The 20,832-nt window shown below is 41.5% G+C and overlaps 1 protein-coding gene across 2 annotated transcripts in view; it reads right to left on the bottom strand.

The window, feature by feature from the left end:
* Positions 1–20,832, bottom strand: part of slc25a21 (solute carrier family 25 member 21) — a 100,577-nt gene that overhangs the window by 20,829 nt on the left and 58,916 nt on the right. For both annotated transcript variants that reach the window (XM_054796718.1, XM_054796719.1), the window contains exon 3: positions 9,099–9,147. In XM_054796718.1, the coding sequence (XP_054652693.1) occupies positions 9,099–9,147 (49 nt within the window). The remainder of the gene's footprint in view (positions 1–9,098; positions 9,148–20,832) is intronic.

Here is a 20,832-nt window from a genome sequence, read left to right as displayed (position 1 = left end):
GTTCATCAACAGCACTCTTCCCCACACCCACATCCTCTCTGTTTGGCTTTTACAGGCCCAGGATTGCTCAGATGAAGGTGAAAGTGAGGGCACAAGAGTGCAAGAGTCAAGGCATCCACAAAGATGACCAAGGCAGCAAGAGAGAGCAGTGTGGGATTGCGGATCCTTGCAAGGCCATGTCTGCTGCCAGAACCTCACCACCTTAAAAAAAGATGAGATCTAAAGGGTGAGGCTCATGAACAAGTTTCAGGTTATGAAGTACAAATCCTTCATGGGCTTAATGGGCTGGACTTTGAGTGGTTAAGGCTAGATTACGGATCCCGAAGGAAGTTCTGGATTATTTTAGGATAACCTCAGAGAAACAAGTCCTTACATAATCTACCCAAGAACAACTGTACCGATTTTGTCATGGGCATGTTGCTACAGTGTGGAGTGATCCATTATGAACTTGGGACTCCCGCCCTGGGGGCGAGTGGCACAAAAACATCGTCGTGAGTGATGAGGGTCTGTGGAAATTCCTGCTCAGCAACCTCAAGCGCAGGGAACGATCCGTGGAGGTGAGGTAAAGGCCAAGTCTATTTCTTTACAGCCAGAACGTTAATTTTAATGGGCAGGATCATAAAGATGGTCAAAGAGATCATTGCAGGAAGATCACAACTAGGACATGAATGATACAACACAATGCGACTCTGGACATTCAATCAAGGGGGCAACAAGCCGACAAACTGTTAGCTCGAGTCAAGACTTGATCAGAACAGGAAGATATACTGTGAAATTTCATAAGTACAGTGAAAATGTGTTGCTTCTTGTTGACTGGTAGCATGACTGGACCAGGGCAGGAACACAACAAACCCAAGATATGGAGAAGACACCAACTTAAGCTAGCAGGTCTTCCCACAGATTTCCTTCTGAAACCAATTCCTCCAGTTCTCATAAAGTGATACTACGCTGAGTTTGCCAGTCCAGATGTTTGCTCACATTCTGTGAAACCCCCCCCCCCCCCCCCCCCGGCCTGAGCGTTGCCATGGAGGAGATTATGTGCATTAAAAAAAACGAGCTGCCAAGAGTCCAAAACTTGACACCCAAACGTTTGAAGCAAGTCTTCAGCTGCCTGATGACGATACGTTAGGAGACTAGTTTAAAAAGTCCCTCATGCTCAACTGGAACAAGCATGCTGGAAAAACTGAGCACTTTCACTGACATTTCCAGGAAAAGTGGTTGCATCAGAGAAAAAAAAATTCTCGGGCGTTTAAGCGAGGGTCTTCTTAAGCTGAGCCAAAGCTGTTAACTGAAATGATGGCGCTAATGTTTGAGCAATAACTTTGATACCGCTTGCGGCACATGCCACAGAGTACCGTCCAGGAACACGACGAGAACAGTCACATTTTCAGTACAGGAAGTAGATTCAATTTCACGGCTGGGTGAAAATGGTGAAAAACCAAAAGAACCAAAGGGCTAGGTTAAAATAACGTGGCAAGGGCCCGATCCAGGCCACAGGCAGGATGGCATGTGTCCACTGGCTCTCTCTGGGCCAAGATGGAGATGAAATATCGCGGATACGGGGCACAAGTGGAGGCGGGCTGGGCTGGAGGTGCCACATCAGTCATGCAAAACAGGATATCCACTTTCTCAAACACGCCAATATGCACAACCACAAGTGTTTTATTCAAAGCAGCTGAAAGTCCAGACATCATATTTTCATTTTTATGGCATTACATTTCTGTACCCACAGAGGGCAGAAACTTCTTGGTAGGTTTGGTAGGTGGAAACGAGCGTTACTGACCCCTACAGGACTTAAGTGAAGGCCTCTACAGTTGAACAACTTTAGCAGGAATGCCAAAAAACGACGACAAAGATTTTCACAAAACCTCCTAGAGCGTTGACGCACTTAGTCCATGCTTATTGGGGCAAACTGGGGCAGCGACCCACTGGAGCTGACCGATGGAGCACAGGGGAAAAGCCTTTAGCACCACCTCCAGGATTGGAGTGGAACAGTAAGGCCCTTATACGTCACAAGTTTTCATTAAAACGCATCAAACTGAAATTCTACTTTGCTCTGTATTCTTCTGTCGTTTACATGAATGTCACTCATTGGGAGTTAAATCATGTTCAGATTTCTCTCATCTTAAAATCTTGTAATGTGATCTTTTTGATGATGTTCTCACACTGTCCAAAATGTTTTCCAGCGAGGGCCACATACTTGTAGTGAAAAATGAAAGGATGCAACTTTGCCGCTTTGATATTTTGTCAATGCGTCTCAGCTTAGTCATAGGAGGTGAAAATCTGTATTATTAGTATCAACTTCACTCTTTGCTCTACTTTCCTATTTCTTGCTGTTTTTTTGTTTAATTTTCCAATATTTCAACTTTCTTCTTATAATATAATCTTCCAAAATTTTCCTTTTATAATATTATGACTTTATTCCCGTTATATTTTAACAGAACTTTTAACTTTATTTTTCCCCAACCTAATTTTCTAAAAATTACAAAATATTTTTTTATTAAAAAATGTATTATTTATAAAATAACATGTTTTCTTTAATAATTCAACTTTATGCTACTAGAATGACATTATTTTTCCTCATAATATTATGACTTTATTCTCATAAAATTGTGACTTTCTGGTTAGAATAACACTTTCTTCTCTTAATAGTTTGACTTGATTCTTGCAAAATTACAGCTGTTTTTTTTCATTTCTGCATAAAAAAAATCCAACTATTTCAATTGTCTTCTTGTAAATGTTCTATCTCATAATTATGACCTTATTACCATAATATTTCAACTTTATTCTTGTAACATAGCTTTTCTACAACGCGATTTTACAATCATGACAGCTTTATTCGTTGTTTTGTTTGTTTGTCATAAAACAAACAAAAAAAACCCCAAATTAAAAAAAAAACAAACGTCTATACTAGGGGTAGGCCACCCGTGGCTCCGGAGCCTCATGCGGCTCCTTTCGGTCGTGACAGAAAACCCTTATTACTGTAATGTATATATTATGTATATATTATTTTACATCTTGCATCTTCAGTTGGAGGGGGAGGAGGAAATCTTTTAACAAGGATACAAAAACGCTTCAGTGCAGCGGTGCCAGGAAGGAAGGGTACGGTCGGTCCGAGGAGTGAAATACACAAGAGTCAGTTAATAATTTCTTGCGTCCAACCTCGTAAGATGAGCATTAAAATTCAAATGAAGGTTTTTGAACTTAGAGTGTTTAAACAAGAGAGAAATGTGCTAAATTGTTCATGCCTGTCTGAGAAAAGTGTATGAAGTGTATAGTGGGGGGTCTTACAGTCTTAAATACACATAACAAGTATTAAAAAAAAAAAAAAAAAACTTTGCGAATTTCAAATATTTTGGGAAGCTATCCCCCGTGAGAAACGAGGGAACACCGTGCATTAAAAAATATCATTCATATTTGTCACAGATGAGATTTATTTCAGAAGGGTCAAGAAACGTTCCTCAATGTATGTTTGCTTTTTAAAAACTGGCCAGCTGCGACTATGTTTTTAAATAAAATTCTATTAAAGTGGGCTATGTTTTATTTTAATTTTACACATTAATATGGGAAGGGCTCAAAAAGGTCTCGCAAACTGCACTTGTGTTTGTTGTGTTCTGTGCGGCTCCAGACTATTTTTCTTTAGTATAGGAGGGGGCAAAATGACTCTTGGTAGTAAAGGTTGCCAACCAATGGTCTACACTCTAAGTAATGTTATTTTTCTTCATAATATTACGACATTATGCTTTTTTCTCCTAATATTTTGACTTTATTATTGCAAAATTGCTGCTGATTTTTTTTTTTTTAAGGCTTCTTATTAAATTATCTTTTTAGAATTTGCTGCGGGCCAATACAAAACAGCCGAGGGCTGCAAATGTCCCCCAGGCTGAAATGTGAATGAATATTCCTGAATAAGACTGAATGCTGACTGCCTCTTGTAAAATCACTGCTCATTTTTCCGTTTTTGACTTTGGACACCCCTGTTCTAACAGTAATGTGTGTCCGTAGAACAGGGTCAGCAACCTTTACTATCAAGAGTCATTTTGCCCCCTCTTATACTAAAGACAAATACTCTGGAGCCGCAAACGTAACGTGTGTTTTAGTCTTGTTAAAGTTTACCCGTTTTACCCCAACAAAAGGAGCCACAAGATGGAGGCTACGAGCCACAGGTTGCCCACCCCCACCTTAGAAAACCTTTCATTGAGCAAAACAATCTATCATCCCTGCACTTGTGCACCCCAAGAAGAGCTCAAACAGTTGCGCTTGCTTTATGACGTCATGAAGCGGAAACCCCCCTCTTCATGGACATGACCCACCCCTAGCTAGACCAGCCCGCCCACCACTTTGTATAAAAGCAGGCTTCTCTACGCATCTGAAATCACATCTGTGATCCTACAAAAAGTGCCAATGGGAGGTGAGCAGACATGGAAGTCGGTACGGCGTAAAAGAGTCGTTACATCACAGTCTGGCTGTACCGAAATCAAAGCTGACAACGCCATCCGGAGCCTTGTCATCAGCGCGGTGGAATGCGACTGATAATGATTATTATCGGCGCTGCAGTACCAAACACGCTGATGTGCACGTCTGCCGGCTGCCACACTCTCCATCTGAGGAGACCACGTGCGTGTACGCTGCAACATCTGTCAAAACATGAAAAGCAATAAAGCTCACATCATGTTTGTGGTATTTTGTGTGGTGTTGTATGGCTGGCCTTAGTGAAGTAGACGTTGCTTTTCTTCTATCCTTGGACAGTCATGATAATAGAATATGAAAATATGGCACATATTTATGTTGACTGGATCTGCAGCATTGTTGCAACAAACCCTCACACCGAAGCCTTGACACAATCCCGTCCTTCCATCTAGTTTTTAATTGAGAGTAGGGGCGGGGGTTTCGGCTTGACGACCGCTGACCTGCCTCCTTTACAAGGAAAGATCAGCTATCAGGCTGTGGCTGCTGCTTTGTGCCCTGCTGGGTGAGGGCCTGTGTCAGGGATTCCTCCAGAAGTGAGCCGGGGTTCAGCAAGCAGTCGGGGGGCAAGGGGACGCGATGGGGGCGGGGGGCTGTGGACGCGGAGCCTTTAGGCCGTGCCTGAGCATTGAAGGGCAGGACGTCATCTGTCAAAGCCCTCGTGAAAGTTCACTTTCAAGAAGCGGGCCGCACTTTAAAGCGTGCTGTGACCAAACGGGGGTCATGTTGCCATGGTGACGGCTGCGCGTTAAAAAGGGGTCTGGTACCACCACCTTTTTCTAATCAGGTCTGGAAAAGACTCCCGGGGCAAGTTTGACTGCGGCTTTTAATGTTTGGGTCTGTTTGGCTCTCCAGCAGCACACATACGGTGCATGTGAGGATTTGTGATTGCTTTAGTATTTATTCAGCTATTTTTGGACAACAAAATAAGTTTTTCTTTTTCTTTTCATTTATTTAAATTTAATTTATTTTTTTAATTATTTTTTTCCATATATACTGAATATATATACACACACAGTATATTATTATATACACGCTTGGTGGTGAGCTGTGACATTTAGGCTCACTCACATACTGAGCATGTGAATATTTTTGCATTGCTTTAGTATTTATTCAGCTATTTCCATACAACCAAATAAGTTTTTATTTCTTAAAAATGTATTTAAAATTGTTGTAAATGTTATTTATTTTCTATATTTTTCACATATACATTATTATATACACGCTTGGTGGTGTGCTGTTTGGAAAACACTGAACTGGAGGGAATGGTCCACAGAGTGCATGTGAATATTTTTGATTGCTTTAGTTTTTATTCAGCTATTTTCGTACAGCAAAATAAGTTTTTGATGTCAATTAATTAAAACTTGTATTTAAAATACTTTTTTCCATATATACAGTATACACACATTATTATCTGCACGCCTGGTGGGGTGCCGTGAGATTTTGGTTCAATAAAGGTTGGGAAACACTGAGCTGGAGAGACCGGTTCCCAGTTAAGGGGGTTCCGAATGCAATTTTATGGGGAGGTGCGGAGCTTCAGCGCGTCTTGTGGGCAGTGGTCCGTGTAACCGGATCGCGACATAAAAGGGGGCGAAGGCACGGCCCCGGTGCTGCTCCCTAATGAGAGCGGGGGCCACCTGATCAGAGTCAGATGGCGGCGCCCCGAGCACACAGCCCCCCTGCGGAAAGTGCCGCCCGACACCCTTTGTTACCTCCAAGTGAGCTGAGACCAGCCCATGAACCATGTAACTAGGTGCTTTCCAGGTTAATGAAAAGCCGTAACCGGTACCCACTGTCTCGCTCGCGTTCGGTGACCCAACCCCCATCCCTCAGCCGCCGCCCCCTTCATGGTCCCACTGACATTTCTGCAGAGCCAATTAACACTTTAGCTCGTGTGAAGTATGCTACATTTACATTGCCGGCTGATTATTATCCCGTCAGCTTCAAAGAGGTTCGAGGAAGCCTTTGAGGGCTGACTTTTCATTCGGAAAAGAAGTTAAGATAAAATTGTTCACACAAATAACACATTTCCTCCCTGCTTTGACAGCCGTTTAAAAATATTCTAGGAGTGGAACAACTGATTCCATATCCCAACATTTTGCACGATTGCATTCCAATACAGCAATTTTATGACAACTGAAACCCACACTAAGAGAAATATCTTTTACCCTACGTTGTTTGATGAAGCGTGAACTAAAACAAACATGGACTTATTTGCTATATACTGCAAGCACCGCTATTTGGCTGCAGTTTATGAATAATCTATCACAAACGATAACATACTTTGCTGTATTGGAAAGCAGCAGGCGCCCCGCCCTCAAACAGCAGCCCCTGCCCCCATAGACGCCACTGATGATTTGTCCCACCAGTCCTAATGTGTTGGAGCCATAATGGAAATGGGGGCTACTGAAATTGCATCTTGAACTGTTGATCTGAGGAGATCAGCTGCTCTAAGTTATGATGTCATGCCCCCCTAGGGGACAGAATCCCCCTCCTCCCCGTTTTATTTCTCCAATTATTTCTGTTTTCTTTTTGTAATTTTTTTTCTTGTAATTATGACTTTATTGCCATAAGTGTTGGACTTTTTCCGCAACCTTATTTACCACTTTATTTGTTGTTTTGTTTGTTAATATTACGACTTAATACGAAGTAATGTCAATGCTCAAAAAATATTTTATTTCACCTTATAATATTACGACTTTTTCTCGTTAGGTTATGATTTTTTTTCTCTTAATATTTCAGGGTTTCCCGTAGGATTTTTTGAAGCTGTGATGGTGGGCTGCAAACTTAATTTAATGGCAAAGTTGCTGAGAGCACTAAAGTGAAAATGTCAAATGTTGAGCCTTCTTTTGTTACCTGACCTATTTATTCCAGTGGTACCATGTGACTCGTACAAAAGTACATTTTGTGACACAAACCTAAACTGGATTTGATGCCTGTTTGAGTAATACGACTACATGGGAAATGAATTGTTATATTTAGTTCAAAATAACAGTTTGTTATACAAATCCTGTATAAATTCCACGGTTATGATAGCACAGGTGTATCCCACTTGCAGCATTATTAAAACTACGTTGACAAAAGGTTATGTGACATTTAAATGACACTTTATTGACAAAGCACATCTCCACTCAGTGTGCTCCTTTGTTATTAAATAAATTAAATTAAATTAAATTAAATTAAATTAAATTAAATTAAATTAAATTAAATTAAATTAAATTAAAATACGAAGAGGTGAAGCAATGTTGGCGACCCCTGTGGTAGCATCACTGCCTAAAGCTGGACACACTACGTGTTTACAAGAGAGCAGGATTGTGAAGGGACACTTTAAAATTTTAAGGTTTGGCAGCTTTTAATTTGTAGTGGCGACCGCCACGATCAATTACATTTAGCAGAAACCCTGTATTTTGACTTTATTCTTGTAAAATTACTGATCATTGTTTGTGTCGTGGACCAATACCTGTAAAAAAAACCAGCCCAAACATTTGCCCACCCTTGATTTCGACTGAACGCTGACTGACCGTCATGACTGTCTGTCTCTTTGCAAGGTGCTCTTATGGAGGTCGGCTGTCATCTCATGCAAAAGCACAATCGCTGGAGCAGCAGCACTTGTAGCAAGGCTGTCGTCTTCGAGGGGAAACCATTATTTGTTTAAGGGTGAACGCTGCCAAACGCTCTTGTCATCTTTTTGTTCATTAATTATGACTTGCAGCAGATTTTGGCAAAGTGCAAAGAAAGCCTCATTTGGGGTCCAAACACGAGGAGCTGCTGGGCGAGACCATAATTTGGGGAAAAAAAAATCCTTTGATTTTTGCTTGTTGGAGAAGGGGGAAAAGAAGTAAATTCACTCCAGTTGGGGATGAATTTGGCCCAGTGGACATTAAAGCAGGAGCCTAATAGGAGCCATGCTTCAAGGTGCCTGCTAATGGACTTCAGCCTCCTCGGTGTCCCAATTAGCTATGTTCCCAACCCGTGTGTACACACGTCATGGCAAGGCTCAAGTACCCCCAAAACAATCAGTGTTGGACGTGAAGACGTGGCGACACAAGCGGAAAACAAACAGATAAAGCTGTCCACTTTTAGGGCGCCTTTTATCGCTTTTTAAAAAGGGAGGAGGGGTTACAAAGGAAATAGCCCCGTGCACTTTTGGCCCCGCCGACCCCGCGTGAGGACGGGCAGGCCTGACAGCTCTACCTGTAATAAAGCCTCATACCTTCCACAAGCCGGCGTAAATCATCGCGCCCCTTCAGAGGATCAAGTATCCGCCGTTAGCTTTTATTCGTGCGGTGGCGCTACCTTTAAAGTGTACGCGTCTTCTCTCCTTTTCTTTTTTTAAAGGCACACCAGGCAATTTATTTACCGAGAAAGTGCAAGCCGTAAATGACAGAAGCGGCAGTAGAATTTACTGACAGGTAGTGAATGGGGCAGGGGGCCTAAGAAGTAAAGCCAGAGGTCTCGGCGAGGCCTATGAAAGACTATAAAGCTTTAGTAGTAGCCCACGACCTGTTTATGACACTGGGGTGCGAGGCTGGCCTCAACACTGCTCACACACTTTAGAAAAAAAAAAGTCACTGAGCAAGTGAGGGAAAAAAACAAGGCGTTCATTCCTGAAAAACAAAGAGTTGACTCACCTGGTTTTCACCACATCGAGGGGGTGCATCAAGCAGATCTCCACCAGACCTGAAACGCAACACAAAGGACATTTCAGACCCTTTAACACGTTCTTTCGGAGCAAAGTGCAAGGTTTCCTCCGGGTACACCGGTTTCCTCCCACATCCCCCCCCCCCCCAAAAAAAACATGCATGTTAGGTTAATTGGCGACTCTAAATTGTCCACAAGTATGAATGTGAGCATCAATGGTTGGTTGTCTGCATGTGCCTTGCGATTGGCTGGCGACCAATCGGACAGACATGAACATCTTCTCACATTTCCCTCGTTTAAACACTCAAAGTTCAAATTTTGTTTGAATTTGAATGATCCATCTACTAGGTTGGACACGAGAAATGATTAAGCGACTCACGCGTATTTCACTCCTCTGACCGCGTATCCTTGTAAAAACATATTGCTCCTGTCGTCCTCCTCCTCGTTCTACTCCTTGAACCGAAGATTCATGTAGCCGGTTAGCTTCTTCTTCCTCTTCTATTGTTTACTGCCGGTTAGCAAGCAGCTCACACAGTTAGCGAGTTTGCTAGCGACCATTGACCACAACAGAAAGGCATGAAGGGGAGTGATTGCCAATGGTCTACAGCCAATCAGGACGCAGAACAAAGTGGGGGGGGCTCTCCTTTAGCCAATAAAGACTGTTGTGCTTATTGTCTACCGTGGGTTCCTAATATGCTCCTAAAGGCACCTAAACACATACTGATTATTATTTATTTTGTATTATTGAATGGACTGAAGTTAAGACTTCTGTTTTTTCATTGTTATATTTTATTTTCAGTGGTGTGACAGTGTTTGCCCTTCCTGATTTCTTACTTTTTTGCATGTTTGTCACAATTCAATGTTTCAGATCATCAAACAAATGTAAATATTAGTCAATGACAACACAACTCAACACAAAATGCAGTTTTTAAATGAAACGTTTTATTATTAAGGGAGAAAAAACATCCAAAGCTACATTAAAAGTGAATGCCCCCTAAAGCTAATAAGTGGTTGGGCCCACTAAGCAGCAACAACTGTAATCAAGCATTTGCCAAAACTTGCAATGAGTCTTTTCCAGATGACTTGCAATTCTTTGGATGTTGTTGTGGGGTCTTTTGTGACCTCTTGGAGGAGTTGTCGCTGTGCTCTTGGGGTCATTTTGGTTGGCCGGCCGCTCCTGGGAAGGTTCATCACTGTTTTCGCCATTTGTGGATAATGGCTCTCACTGTGGTTCGCCAGCTTTATAACCTTTTCCAGACTGATATGTTTTAACTTGGGGGCAATCATTTTTTCCACAAAGGGCCACGTAGGCTTGGATTTTGTTTTTCTCCCTTAATAATAAAAAGTTTCATTTAAAAACTGCATTTTGGGTTTAGCTGTGTTGTCATTGACTAATAATGAAATTAGTCTGATGATCTGAAACATTTAAGTGTGACAAACATGCAAAAAAATAAATGAGGAAGGGGGCAAACCCCACAGCAGATTGATAGATTGATGTTTATTGTCATTGCACACAGTATGGAATGAAACGTAGCTTGGCAGCTCCACTTCCATTTCAAGCAACATTAAGACATTTTCAAACCTAAATGTTCCAAATGTAACAGGTATAAAAATCTAGAATGTAAAATATTGATGCATCAAACTAAAAGATGTTCATCCAGCAAGTCTTTTTTTGGTCTTTGTCTAAACAATATATACATTTGACATGTTATTCTATTGACCTTATTTTTGCCAGTGCCTGACAGCAAGCTTGGGGATGTGATGTGCTCTTTACATAGCATTGGCATCCTTACTTTCTAATGTAAGATTAATACAGTACATTAACAGTAGAATGGAATTATTTGTACACCACATCCAATTGTTCCGTTTTTAAAAGACATTGTTTCTGAATCCCATCATAACCTGTGTAATCTAGATTAGACTTGAATTGTCTACCACAAAGAGATTGACATCCCTACAGTAGTCAACAACCCTCCTAAGGCAAAATCGACAAACACCGCTGTGCTGACCCAAAATCTGAGCTCTAAAAGGGTTATTTCTATGGGAAAAGGGCCCTTTTATGTCAACTTCCGTGTTAACGTAATCGCAGAATTGGACAATAAAAACAAAACTTACTGTTAAGCGCAGAATCTCGTGGAAATTGACATGTGAATGAAATGCTGTCATCGTGAGGAGAAGGAACGTCGGTGTGGGGAAGTACTGACCCGGCGGACCGCTCAATCGTGGCGGAATCTCATCACAAACACTAACCCACCCCTCCCGAAGTAATCATGTCGAAATGGCGACATAAAACACTGGTGAAAATTGTCGAAAACTCTTCTTACGGAGCCCGAATGGATGCTAGCGGGGTTAGCTTAGTTGAGCAGAGCACGCTAGTAGTCATATTATTACACGAGCGTAAGTAAATGGTAAGTAAAATCACAATTCCCACTTTATTCGTCTAAAGTTATGACTTTTTCCTGTCTTGTGTCTTATGAATCTCCCAGTAAGAGCATCATTTTACATGTGTAAGGGCCACTTTGGAAAAAAAAGTGAGATTTTGAGAATAAAGTGGTAAATTTCGGAGAATAAGTGGTAATATTGGGTGTGATGCTGTCGTACGTGGCAGAGGGAAAATAGAGCACAGCTCAGGAAGGAAAGGAAACTTTCCTCTTGCTTCAGGCCAGCTTTTATTTATAAGGTGGCAGCGAAACAAAGCAGTTGAGCATTTAGCATTTAGATTAGCATGGCTAGCCCTTCTCACTTCCGCCTTCCTTCCCCCGCCCCCTCCACATGCCCAAGACCAAAGGTCACATACGTCCCCCCTTTTCGTAGCTGTCTCAGGCAACGCGTAGAACAGAACGTTCTGAGTCTTTTCTCATAAATGTAGGACTTTAATCTTGTAATATTTTCCACGTACATTTACAACTTTATTCCCGAAATCTCAGATGATTTTAATACCTGTCGTAACAGGCGTTGCCTGAGACAGCTACAGTATAATACGGGGTCATTGATGTGACCTTTGGCCTTGGGTAAAGGCAATATTACGACTATTTTCTCATTAATTGCCACCTTTTTTCTCAGATCTTCTCCCCCCAATGTGGTAGTAATACTCCGTCGTATCATTTAAATAATAATATTTAGCCTTTTTTTCCCTTTCCTTTTCATCCTTAGACTGATATACTGTACCTTAGTACACGCTAAAGGCACCGCTTTGGCACAGAAGCTTCCAACACTGCATCCCTTCACTGGCCTCCCGTGCAGATTCCACTGTGTGTACACAGCTGCACGCGCCTCAATTAAACACATTGTCTATTAAAAAAAAAAAAAAAAAAAAAAAAAAAAAAGGTCTGCGTCTGCCTGGGAAATAATTAGCCAGTCAAATACCAAGCTGACACAACTCTTCTAGAGATACATCTTAATCACGGAGCAGCACGCAGCCGAGCGGCGCTTATTGATGCTGACTCTAAAACAAAAGCGATGGAGACGTTGCCGGGCCTTGCTTTTAAACGAGCACATCTTTCAGTGGGTAATCAGATTACACCACCAAAGCAGAGCAAGCGTAAAGATGGCGGAAGTGGGCGAGCGTGCTGGGACAGGTAGAGGGCCTGGGAATGACGAGGACACACACAGGTGGCAGTATGCTTGACTGAAGCAGCAATTACATTCCTTTGTTAACAATAAGACATTCACAGCCATAAACACCTCTGTTGTTGTCCTGAGCTCAGACGCAAGTAAAACTGAAGTAAAAAATAAGCACACGCAGTCGTCCCTCGTTTATAGCAGTTAATTGGTTCCAGACCCGACTGCAATAAATGAATTTAGGTATAGGTAGATATAAGATTCAATGTTAATAAATGGAATTATTTTGTCGTGAGAGCATAGAAACCCTGTTTATGACTTTCTAAATATGGTTCTTAACATGATTAGAGCCCTGTAGACATGAAATAACACCCCTCTAGTCACCTTTACACTCCTATTATTCTTTATTTGCATCACATTGCCCAACTCATATGCTACAGGGACTCCAGAAGGCCACTAGCAAGCAAGTTAGCCTCGAATTGATTTCTTCTAAACTTCATCCACAATCCTTAGGTGAGACATGAACACACACACACACACACACACACACACACACACACACACACACAGTAAAATACTAGCAGCATTTCACAGTACTATTTCACAGTAAAACACACACACACACACAGTAAAATACTAGCAGCATTTCACAGTACTATTTCACAGTAAAACACTAATCAAAAGCCGCTGTAAAATTACAACAAATAATTGTACAATTACGCTGTACCTTGCATTTCACAGTAAAATCATGTCATCAAAATGTAAAAATCAAACACGTAATTGTACAGCAGGTGGCGCTATGACGTTAACGTGAGAGGGAACAATGAAAAGAAGAAGAAGAAGCCACACCACGGAGCCCAAACAAGCTGACAGATAACTTCCACAGATTTCAAAAGCAGGAAAAAAGTGGCCTAAATGACCTTTTGAAAAAAATCTCAATTAAAATAACTTTTGTCATGGCAGTACAGGGATTTGGAGGGCCCCAATGGCTGGGTTTGCTTTGGGCCCCCAAATGACTAAATACACCCCTGTTGAAACCATGACTGATGGTAAACGGGGTCGCGTGTGAATAAAGATTTCATTCTTATAGTAGTTCTTAATCATCAATCGTTTATTTTAATGGTGTCATCATTGGACTTTTTATTGTTTGAAATACATTTTGCACATGTTTTGTATGATTTTGCATTTAGTACTTAAGTGTGTTGCGGTGTGATTCAAGTATTTAGTACTTAAGCGAGTCCCAGGGTGATTCAAGTATTTAATACTTAAGCGAGTCCCAGGGTGATTCAAGTATTTAATACTTAAGCGAGTCCCAGGGTGATTCAAGTATTTAATACTTAAGCGAGTCCCAGGGTGATTCAAGTATTTAGTACTTAAGCGAGTCCCAGGGTGATTCAAGTATTTAGTACTTAAGCGAGTCCCAGGGTGATTCAAGTATTTAGTACTTAAGCGAGTCCCAGGGTGATTCAAGTATTTAATACTTAAGCGAGTCCCAGGGTGATTCAAGTATTTAATACTTAAGCGAGTCCCAGGGTGATTCAAGTATTTAGTACTTAAGCGAGTCCCAGGGTGATTCAAGTATTTAGTACTTAAGCGAGTCCCAGGGTGATTCAAGTATTTAGTACTTAAGTGAGTCCCAGGGTGATTCAAGTATTTAGTACTTAAGCGAGTCCCAGGGTGATTCAAGTATTTAGTACTTAAGTGAGTCCCAGGGTGATTCAAGTATTTAGTACTTAAGTGAGTCCCAGGGTGATTCAAGTATTTAGTACTTAAGCGAGTCCCAGGGTGATTCAAGTATTTAGTACTTAAGCGAGTCCCAGGGTGATTCAAGTATTTAGCGTTTAGTCGCGGGTTGAACATTCCGAGCTAACAACCTCAAACACGACGGTTACGTGAGGCTCAGGTGATGACAAACACAAACCCAAAAGCAGATGGTGTTTACTTAAGCGGCGAGACGTCGCAGAGACGATGGCAGACGAGACGAGTGGAACACGTACGACCAGCACAGACTCCCGATTCGACCGGTGAACGACACCTCGTGCGCAGGTGCTTGCACGTACGCTTGACGACCATTTGGATGCGACACAACTCGCTGTCAGTTTATTGTCAACAGTCACGGGTGAAGTGTTTTTGTACTGCGACTACGCTTTTGCGTACGTGTCCGAGGCATGGCTTATTTCGGGTGTTTAGTTAGCATTGTGTTTGTTTAGATGAGGAAAGCTAAAGTTTTTCCAGCCCGTGAGGCCAAAGCAAACAAATGTGGCGCTGCACCTTGTCCAAATAACGCCAAGAACACTGCACTGATGACAGATCCTCCAACGATGCTAACTGTGAGCTAATATGTTATCAATGTATCAGTGTTTATTTAGACATGCCCCACCCCCCCACCAACGCACAAGTACTTTACACTTCACAGCAGCCCCCCGATACATCCAGCAAGACGGCAACCATGGCTAGCTAAGCATCACCTCATGGTCAAAGCGAGCCGCCGTCTAGTTGGCGTTTTTTTTTTACGCCACCTCATGAGTGACATACTGCGGAGATTGTGTGTGTGTGTGTGTGTGTGTGTGTGTGTGTTGGAGTGTTATTATTTGAAGGTTCTTTTGTTCCCCCTGCCACAATAGCACTGACAGGGCATGTCATCTCGCACCTTGTAAAACACACACACAGCTGAGACAAGTGCAGGACATTCTAAAAATACAATAAAAAAAAAAAAATGAAAACAACTTTTTTTTTTTAAATGAAAAAAAGAGAAAACTTTGCAGTAATTTTACAATAATAAAGTCAAAATATTAAAAGTACAAACTTGGAATTTTATGAGAATACCTAAAGAAACAAAAGAAAAAGTTGATATTTTTGGAAAATTAGTTTTGGGGAAAAATGTATAATATGTATGGAATAAGGTCAAAATATGATGAAAATAAGTCATAATATTACAATAAGAAAATGTAAAAATAAAATGACACGTAATTTCACAAAAATAAAGTCAAAACATTTAGAGAAAAATGTCATATTCTTACGAGTACAAAAGTCGCAATTTCACGCGAATAAAGTCAGAATATTAAGAGGATTTGAAAAAATGGATTGGAGTGGCGTCGGCGCTGTGAGCAAACCACAACTCTGCTGGTGACGTAACGAGCTGCAGGTTGAAGAGTTTGTTGTTGGGCGAGGCGTGCCTGCGCGCGTGCGCTCATCTCTGGTGGGGTTTTGGGGACCGGGCTCCTGGCTGGAGCTTGCGGGTTGCGTGCCAGGTTGGCAGCGAGGCGTACGGGAGTGTTCAGTGGGCAAAATGCATGCCTGCTGGTCACTCTCCAGGAGGGGAGGGCACTGATGTTTTTTTCTAATATTCTCGTGTTCGACCGGCAAAGTCCCAACGATCGACTCGTGGATCGCAATCGAGCGGGTGGTGACCGCTGGTTTAAGGCAATTCAAGACATTGATGAACTGTACTACACTCGACACTAGGTGTCACTTTAATGGCCAATGACAGGCTTCTATTATTTTAGAATACTTTATCTCAAGACAGGCACTATAATAATGCATTAATAATAACAGTTATCATCATCATCATAACATGGGCTTCTGTTGTGGCTGTACCCGACGTCACTTCCTGTCCACACATGCGGAAGACATTTGAGAAACACAGTCTTAAAAGGGTTATTTTCTCTGATTCTATCTACTATATTGGGTGATATGAGTGTAAAAGGTGGCTATAGGGGCTCTAATCATGTTAAAAAGCGTACTTAGAAAGTCCTAAAGAGGTTTTCTATGCTCTAAATCTGAAAATATTCCATTTATTGAGATTCAATCCTTCTTTGAGGACATTGATTTATCACGGTCGGGTCTGGAACCAATTAATCTTCACAAACCAGGTTCCGCGGCACTTTCTCCTTGGGTCTGAAAAGGTCAAAAAGGTACAGCGAGCACAGTGAAGCGCTGCATCAACATGTTTATGCAAGCAGCCTCACTGCTAGCGCCACCTAGCCCAGTGTTCCGGGTGCAAAGTGTGAAGCTGCCTTCCAAAGAAAGGAGATCATACATCATTGCTGATGATTATCTGCGCTGGTGTTGGCTCGGGAATGCACACGCACGCACGCACACACACACACATATATATATACAGAATTTCCTCCCACGCTAAAAAAAAAAAAAAAAAAGTGAGAAGAGAAAACAAAATACAATAGCGTACACACACCAGGGAACGATTGCACAACGGCTGCAGGTGTCATCCATCATTGTACACACACACACACACACACACACACACACACACACACTCACACTATTTCCCAGAAGCCTTTTGGAGGTCACTTGCACAGGAAGTGCACAGTAGACCAGACTGGACTGTTCACACGCTTACTAGACAGTGTAAGGCAGTGGGGCCTTTCATGCTTGGGGAGGGACTACTCAAAAAATGTCTTCAAGCAGGTCTGTTAGTGTCCATGGTCATGTTTGGCCAACGCTGGTGCCAGCAACTCATACAGTGGTTTGTACAGACAAATAAATGTGATCAGGTTGTCATGTCGGGGTTGGGGGCGTAAATAAAGGTCTGCCCCCTGGGGCATGACAGAAAATAATTGAGAACTACAGCAGTAAGGCAACAATCTGCCATCTCTTGAGAGAAAGGAGTCTAAAAATCAAAAATGGCGATGAGGCTTTCACTTGTCAGGTTGGCCTCGCGTGCCCGCTCTGGTTCTCCCACCCTCTTGACGGGACCTGCAGGTGAGATCTCGCACCGCCATTAATACTTTTCAAAACACACGCAAGCCTGGAATGCCAAACGAGAGCGTCCATTTGTCATCTGCAGACGTGGCCACAGAGAGAGAGAAAAAAAAAAACAGAGTTGTGTGGCCTCATAAAAAAAAAACAACACACAAAGCACACGAGGCAAGGATGGATTCGGCGAAGACGGGGGTGTTCAAAGTGCGGCTCTCTCTTGTGGCATTTGTGGCTCACGGAATGTTCTAAAAATATTTAACAAGAAAATACAAATACATCAATAAATAAAAAAGCAGCAAAAATGGAAAAATGGGCAGTAATTTTACAAGAATAAAATTAAAATGAGAAAAATTGTTGTAGTGTAACGAGAAAAAGTCCCAATTTTATGAGAATATCGTCATATGACCAAAACCCCCCCCCCCAAAAAAACATTTTAGTAGCTTAAAGTTACTACAATTAAAAACTATTAAAAGGAAAAACACGTTATTTTTCGTCATAATATTGTGAGAAAGAAAACTATGAATAAAGTTGTGATTTTTGGAAAATTAGGCTGGGGAAAAAACGTTATGTCAAAATATTGTGGGAATAAAGTAATAAATATGAAAACAAAATTTACAAGAAGAAAGTTCAAACTGTTAAAATGAAAATCAAAAACAGCAGCAGAAATGAAAAGAATAAAGTCAAAATACTAAGAGAAAAAAGCCACAATTTTACAAGATAAAGTTAAAAACTATTATGAGAAAAAAACTCTTAGTAGCGCAGAGATGAAATATATATTTAAATATATTTAAATGTTATTTTTAAAAAGTTGTAATATGAGAAGCAACAAAATAAAGATGTAATTTTTGGAAAATTTGGTTGCGAAAAAAAATGTTACAAAAATCAAGTCAAAAGTTAATTGAAATAATCTTGGTTGGGGGGAAAACGTTATAATATTATGGCAATAAAGTCTTGATATTATGAGAAGACGATTTACAAGAAGAAAGTTGAAATAGTTGGAAAATTAAAACAAAAACAAAAAAAAGCAGAAATTTTACAGAATAAAGTCAAAATATTAAGAGGACGAAAAGTTGCAATTTTATTAGATAAACTGTTAATATTAACAGGAAAAATGTCATCTTAATAGCATAGAGGTGAAATATTAAAGAAAAAAATGAAATAAAAAATAAAATGCTATTTTTTTAGTTGTAATATTATGAGAAAGAAAACAAAATAAAGATGCAATTTTGAGAAAATTAGGTTGCGCGAAAAAATTGCGTTACGAGAATCAAGTCAAGTCAATTCAAATCATCTTAATTTCATGTGGATAAATTTGTAATCAGGAAAAAAGGTCACAATTTTCCAAAAATAAACTTGTAATATGAGGAAAAATGTCATTTTAGTCATTATTCAACTTAAGAACATTTAAGAAGAAAGTTGAAATATTTCTAGTATTACAAAAAACAGCAAAAAATGGGGAAGAAAAGAGCAAAGAGCAAATATGTGCATGTGTTGCTTTACAAAATATCCTTTCACTTTTCACTAAGTGGCCCTCGTCGCGGGAACACCTCTGGACAGCCTGGTCTAAGAAGAAGAAGAGAAGGCCAAAGAAACCAAAGCACTTCAGGCGTTTAAACACGTGTAGCATCTCCAGTGGTGATCAATAAAAAAAGAACCTGACAATTACAAGGCTGATAAAAAATGACGACAGAGTTTGCCGGTGATGAATTGAGTCTTCATTTGGGCACGTTGTCTCTCCTCTTGTGATTTATTGTCACGAGTCACGGCCCATTTGGCCCCGCCGGCGACGTGCTGAGACAGCTCGGGTACGTCCCCGTCTGTCAAAGCGCGCACGAACCCGAAGAAGAAGGCGGCGTGTGCGAGGCGTTCTCCACCGGCCGGGGCAGCCTGACACGCGGACGACACGTCGGTGACAGATTGACAGGTGGACTCTCGCTCCGACTGTTGTCTTTAACACCTGTGGTCACGTTTGTTTTGGTTTTTTTCCATGCAAATGGACGCGTCACCCAGAGGTGGCGGCTACGGAAGTGGTGACAGAAGCGGGGGGCCGAGGGGACAAAATGGATGCAAAACCTGGCGTAACTGATGTTTGGGAGGAAGCGTGGCGCGTCTCCTTTCAGCGGGACGGAGCTGTAAACAAATTGCCTCCAACCCCTGTGGGACACCTGTCACACTGCCCCAAAAGACGCCGATGGAGACACCTCCAACTTACCGCACAACTCTACTGGCGTCGCCCATGGGGGACATTGGTGGCGCCCCCTCTGGGTTGTGGTCAAAATGCTTTGGAAGACATGCTAGCATACACGTGGACGAGCTGACTCAGGTCAAATTAAGCGGGGTTTTTTTGCGGACATTTGCCGCAAAAAATCCAACTTCATTCCTGGAATGAACCTCTGCGGCTGGTCTGCGGCTCGATACTCGGCAAGCCCTCCGTGCGTTTCTTGCATTTTTTTGCACGTAGACCGGCCGTAAGAGCTCGTATGACCGGCTGTGACCGAGGCCTTAGGGCACACACAATAATACGGAGAAGTTTGTTACGCACGGTATCCAAAATGGTCTACGAAAAAGGGGGCAAAATTTGCAGAAAATGTTAAGGGCTGTCCAAACAAGAAAGTTTTCAGGTCAAAGTATTTTATGTTTTCAGACTTTCATCCACATGGAAACCGCATTCTGGGTGCCCTGAAACGGTATTTTATTGAAAATGGCTGAAATTTGATAACACTGGCGTTTGTCGTTGCCATGGAGACAAGCAAAGCGCTGCTTTCTGAAAATATATACATTTTGTTATACATTGTATATACATTGTTATATACATATAACATAACAGCGATTTAATGTGTCCTATTTATTACGTGTTGTGTGAAACTAAGACAGTAACAAGCACAAAATGAATACAGACCCACCAATAGGAGCCTGGAGTTTGTTTTCCAGAAAGAAGATTGTTGTGTTGCTGTTTGATGTGTGTGGTGAAAGGCAGTGCGCTAGCAGGAATTAACTTGAGGTTGTGCACCAACAAATATGCACATGAGCACTCAATGACGTCATCAAGTCTTACGATGTGGGAATGCATGAAGGTATCAAGCGTTTGGGGCCAAATATGAGGTGGGGAAAAAACAGTAAAAAAAACAAAAAAACAAAAACAAAAACAAAACAGTAAAAATACAGTATGGTACTAAAGCGTGGCGAAAAGTTAGCAGACGCGCAACGGTGCGTTCAAGGACTGTCGAACAAAGTGGGACGGGTTGCTGCTCGAAACAATGCACACATGCAAAAGGATGGGATTTGTTTTATTGTTTAAATACAATAATGGCCCATATTTCCAAAACTGATATGCATTTACATAAAATTCGATTTAGTAATTTACTAATTTATTATTTTTTTTCATCATTGTACCTGAAAGCTTCCCGCGGCCCGGTTCGAGCTTGCCCATGGAACGGTTCCGGG

The sequence above is a fragment of the Dunckerocampus dactyliophorus genome, chromosome 13 (genome assembly GCF_027744805.1).
Source record: "Dunckerocampus dactyliophorus isolate RoL2022-P2 chromosome 13, RoL_Ddac_1.1, whole genome shotgun sequence".
Taxonomy (NCBI): domain Eukaryota; kingdom Metazoa; phylum Chordata; class Actinopteri; order Syngnathiformes; family Syngnathidae; genus Dunckerocampus; species Dunckerocampus dactyliophorus.
Note: the sequence above shows the minus strand (reverse complement) of the source record. Positions and strands in the feature narration are given on the sequence as shown.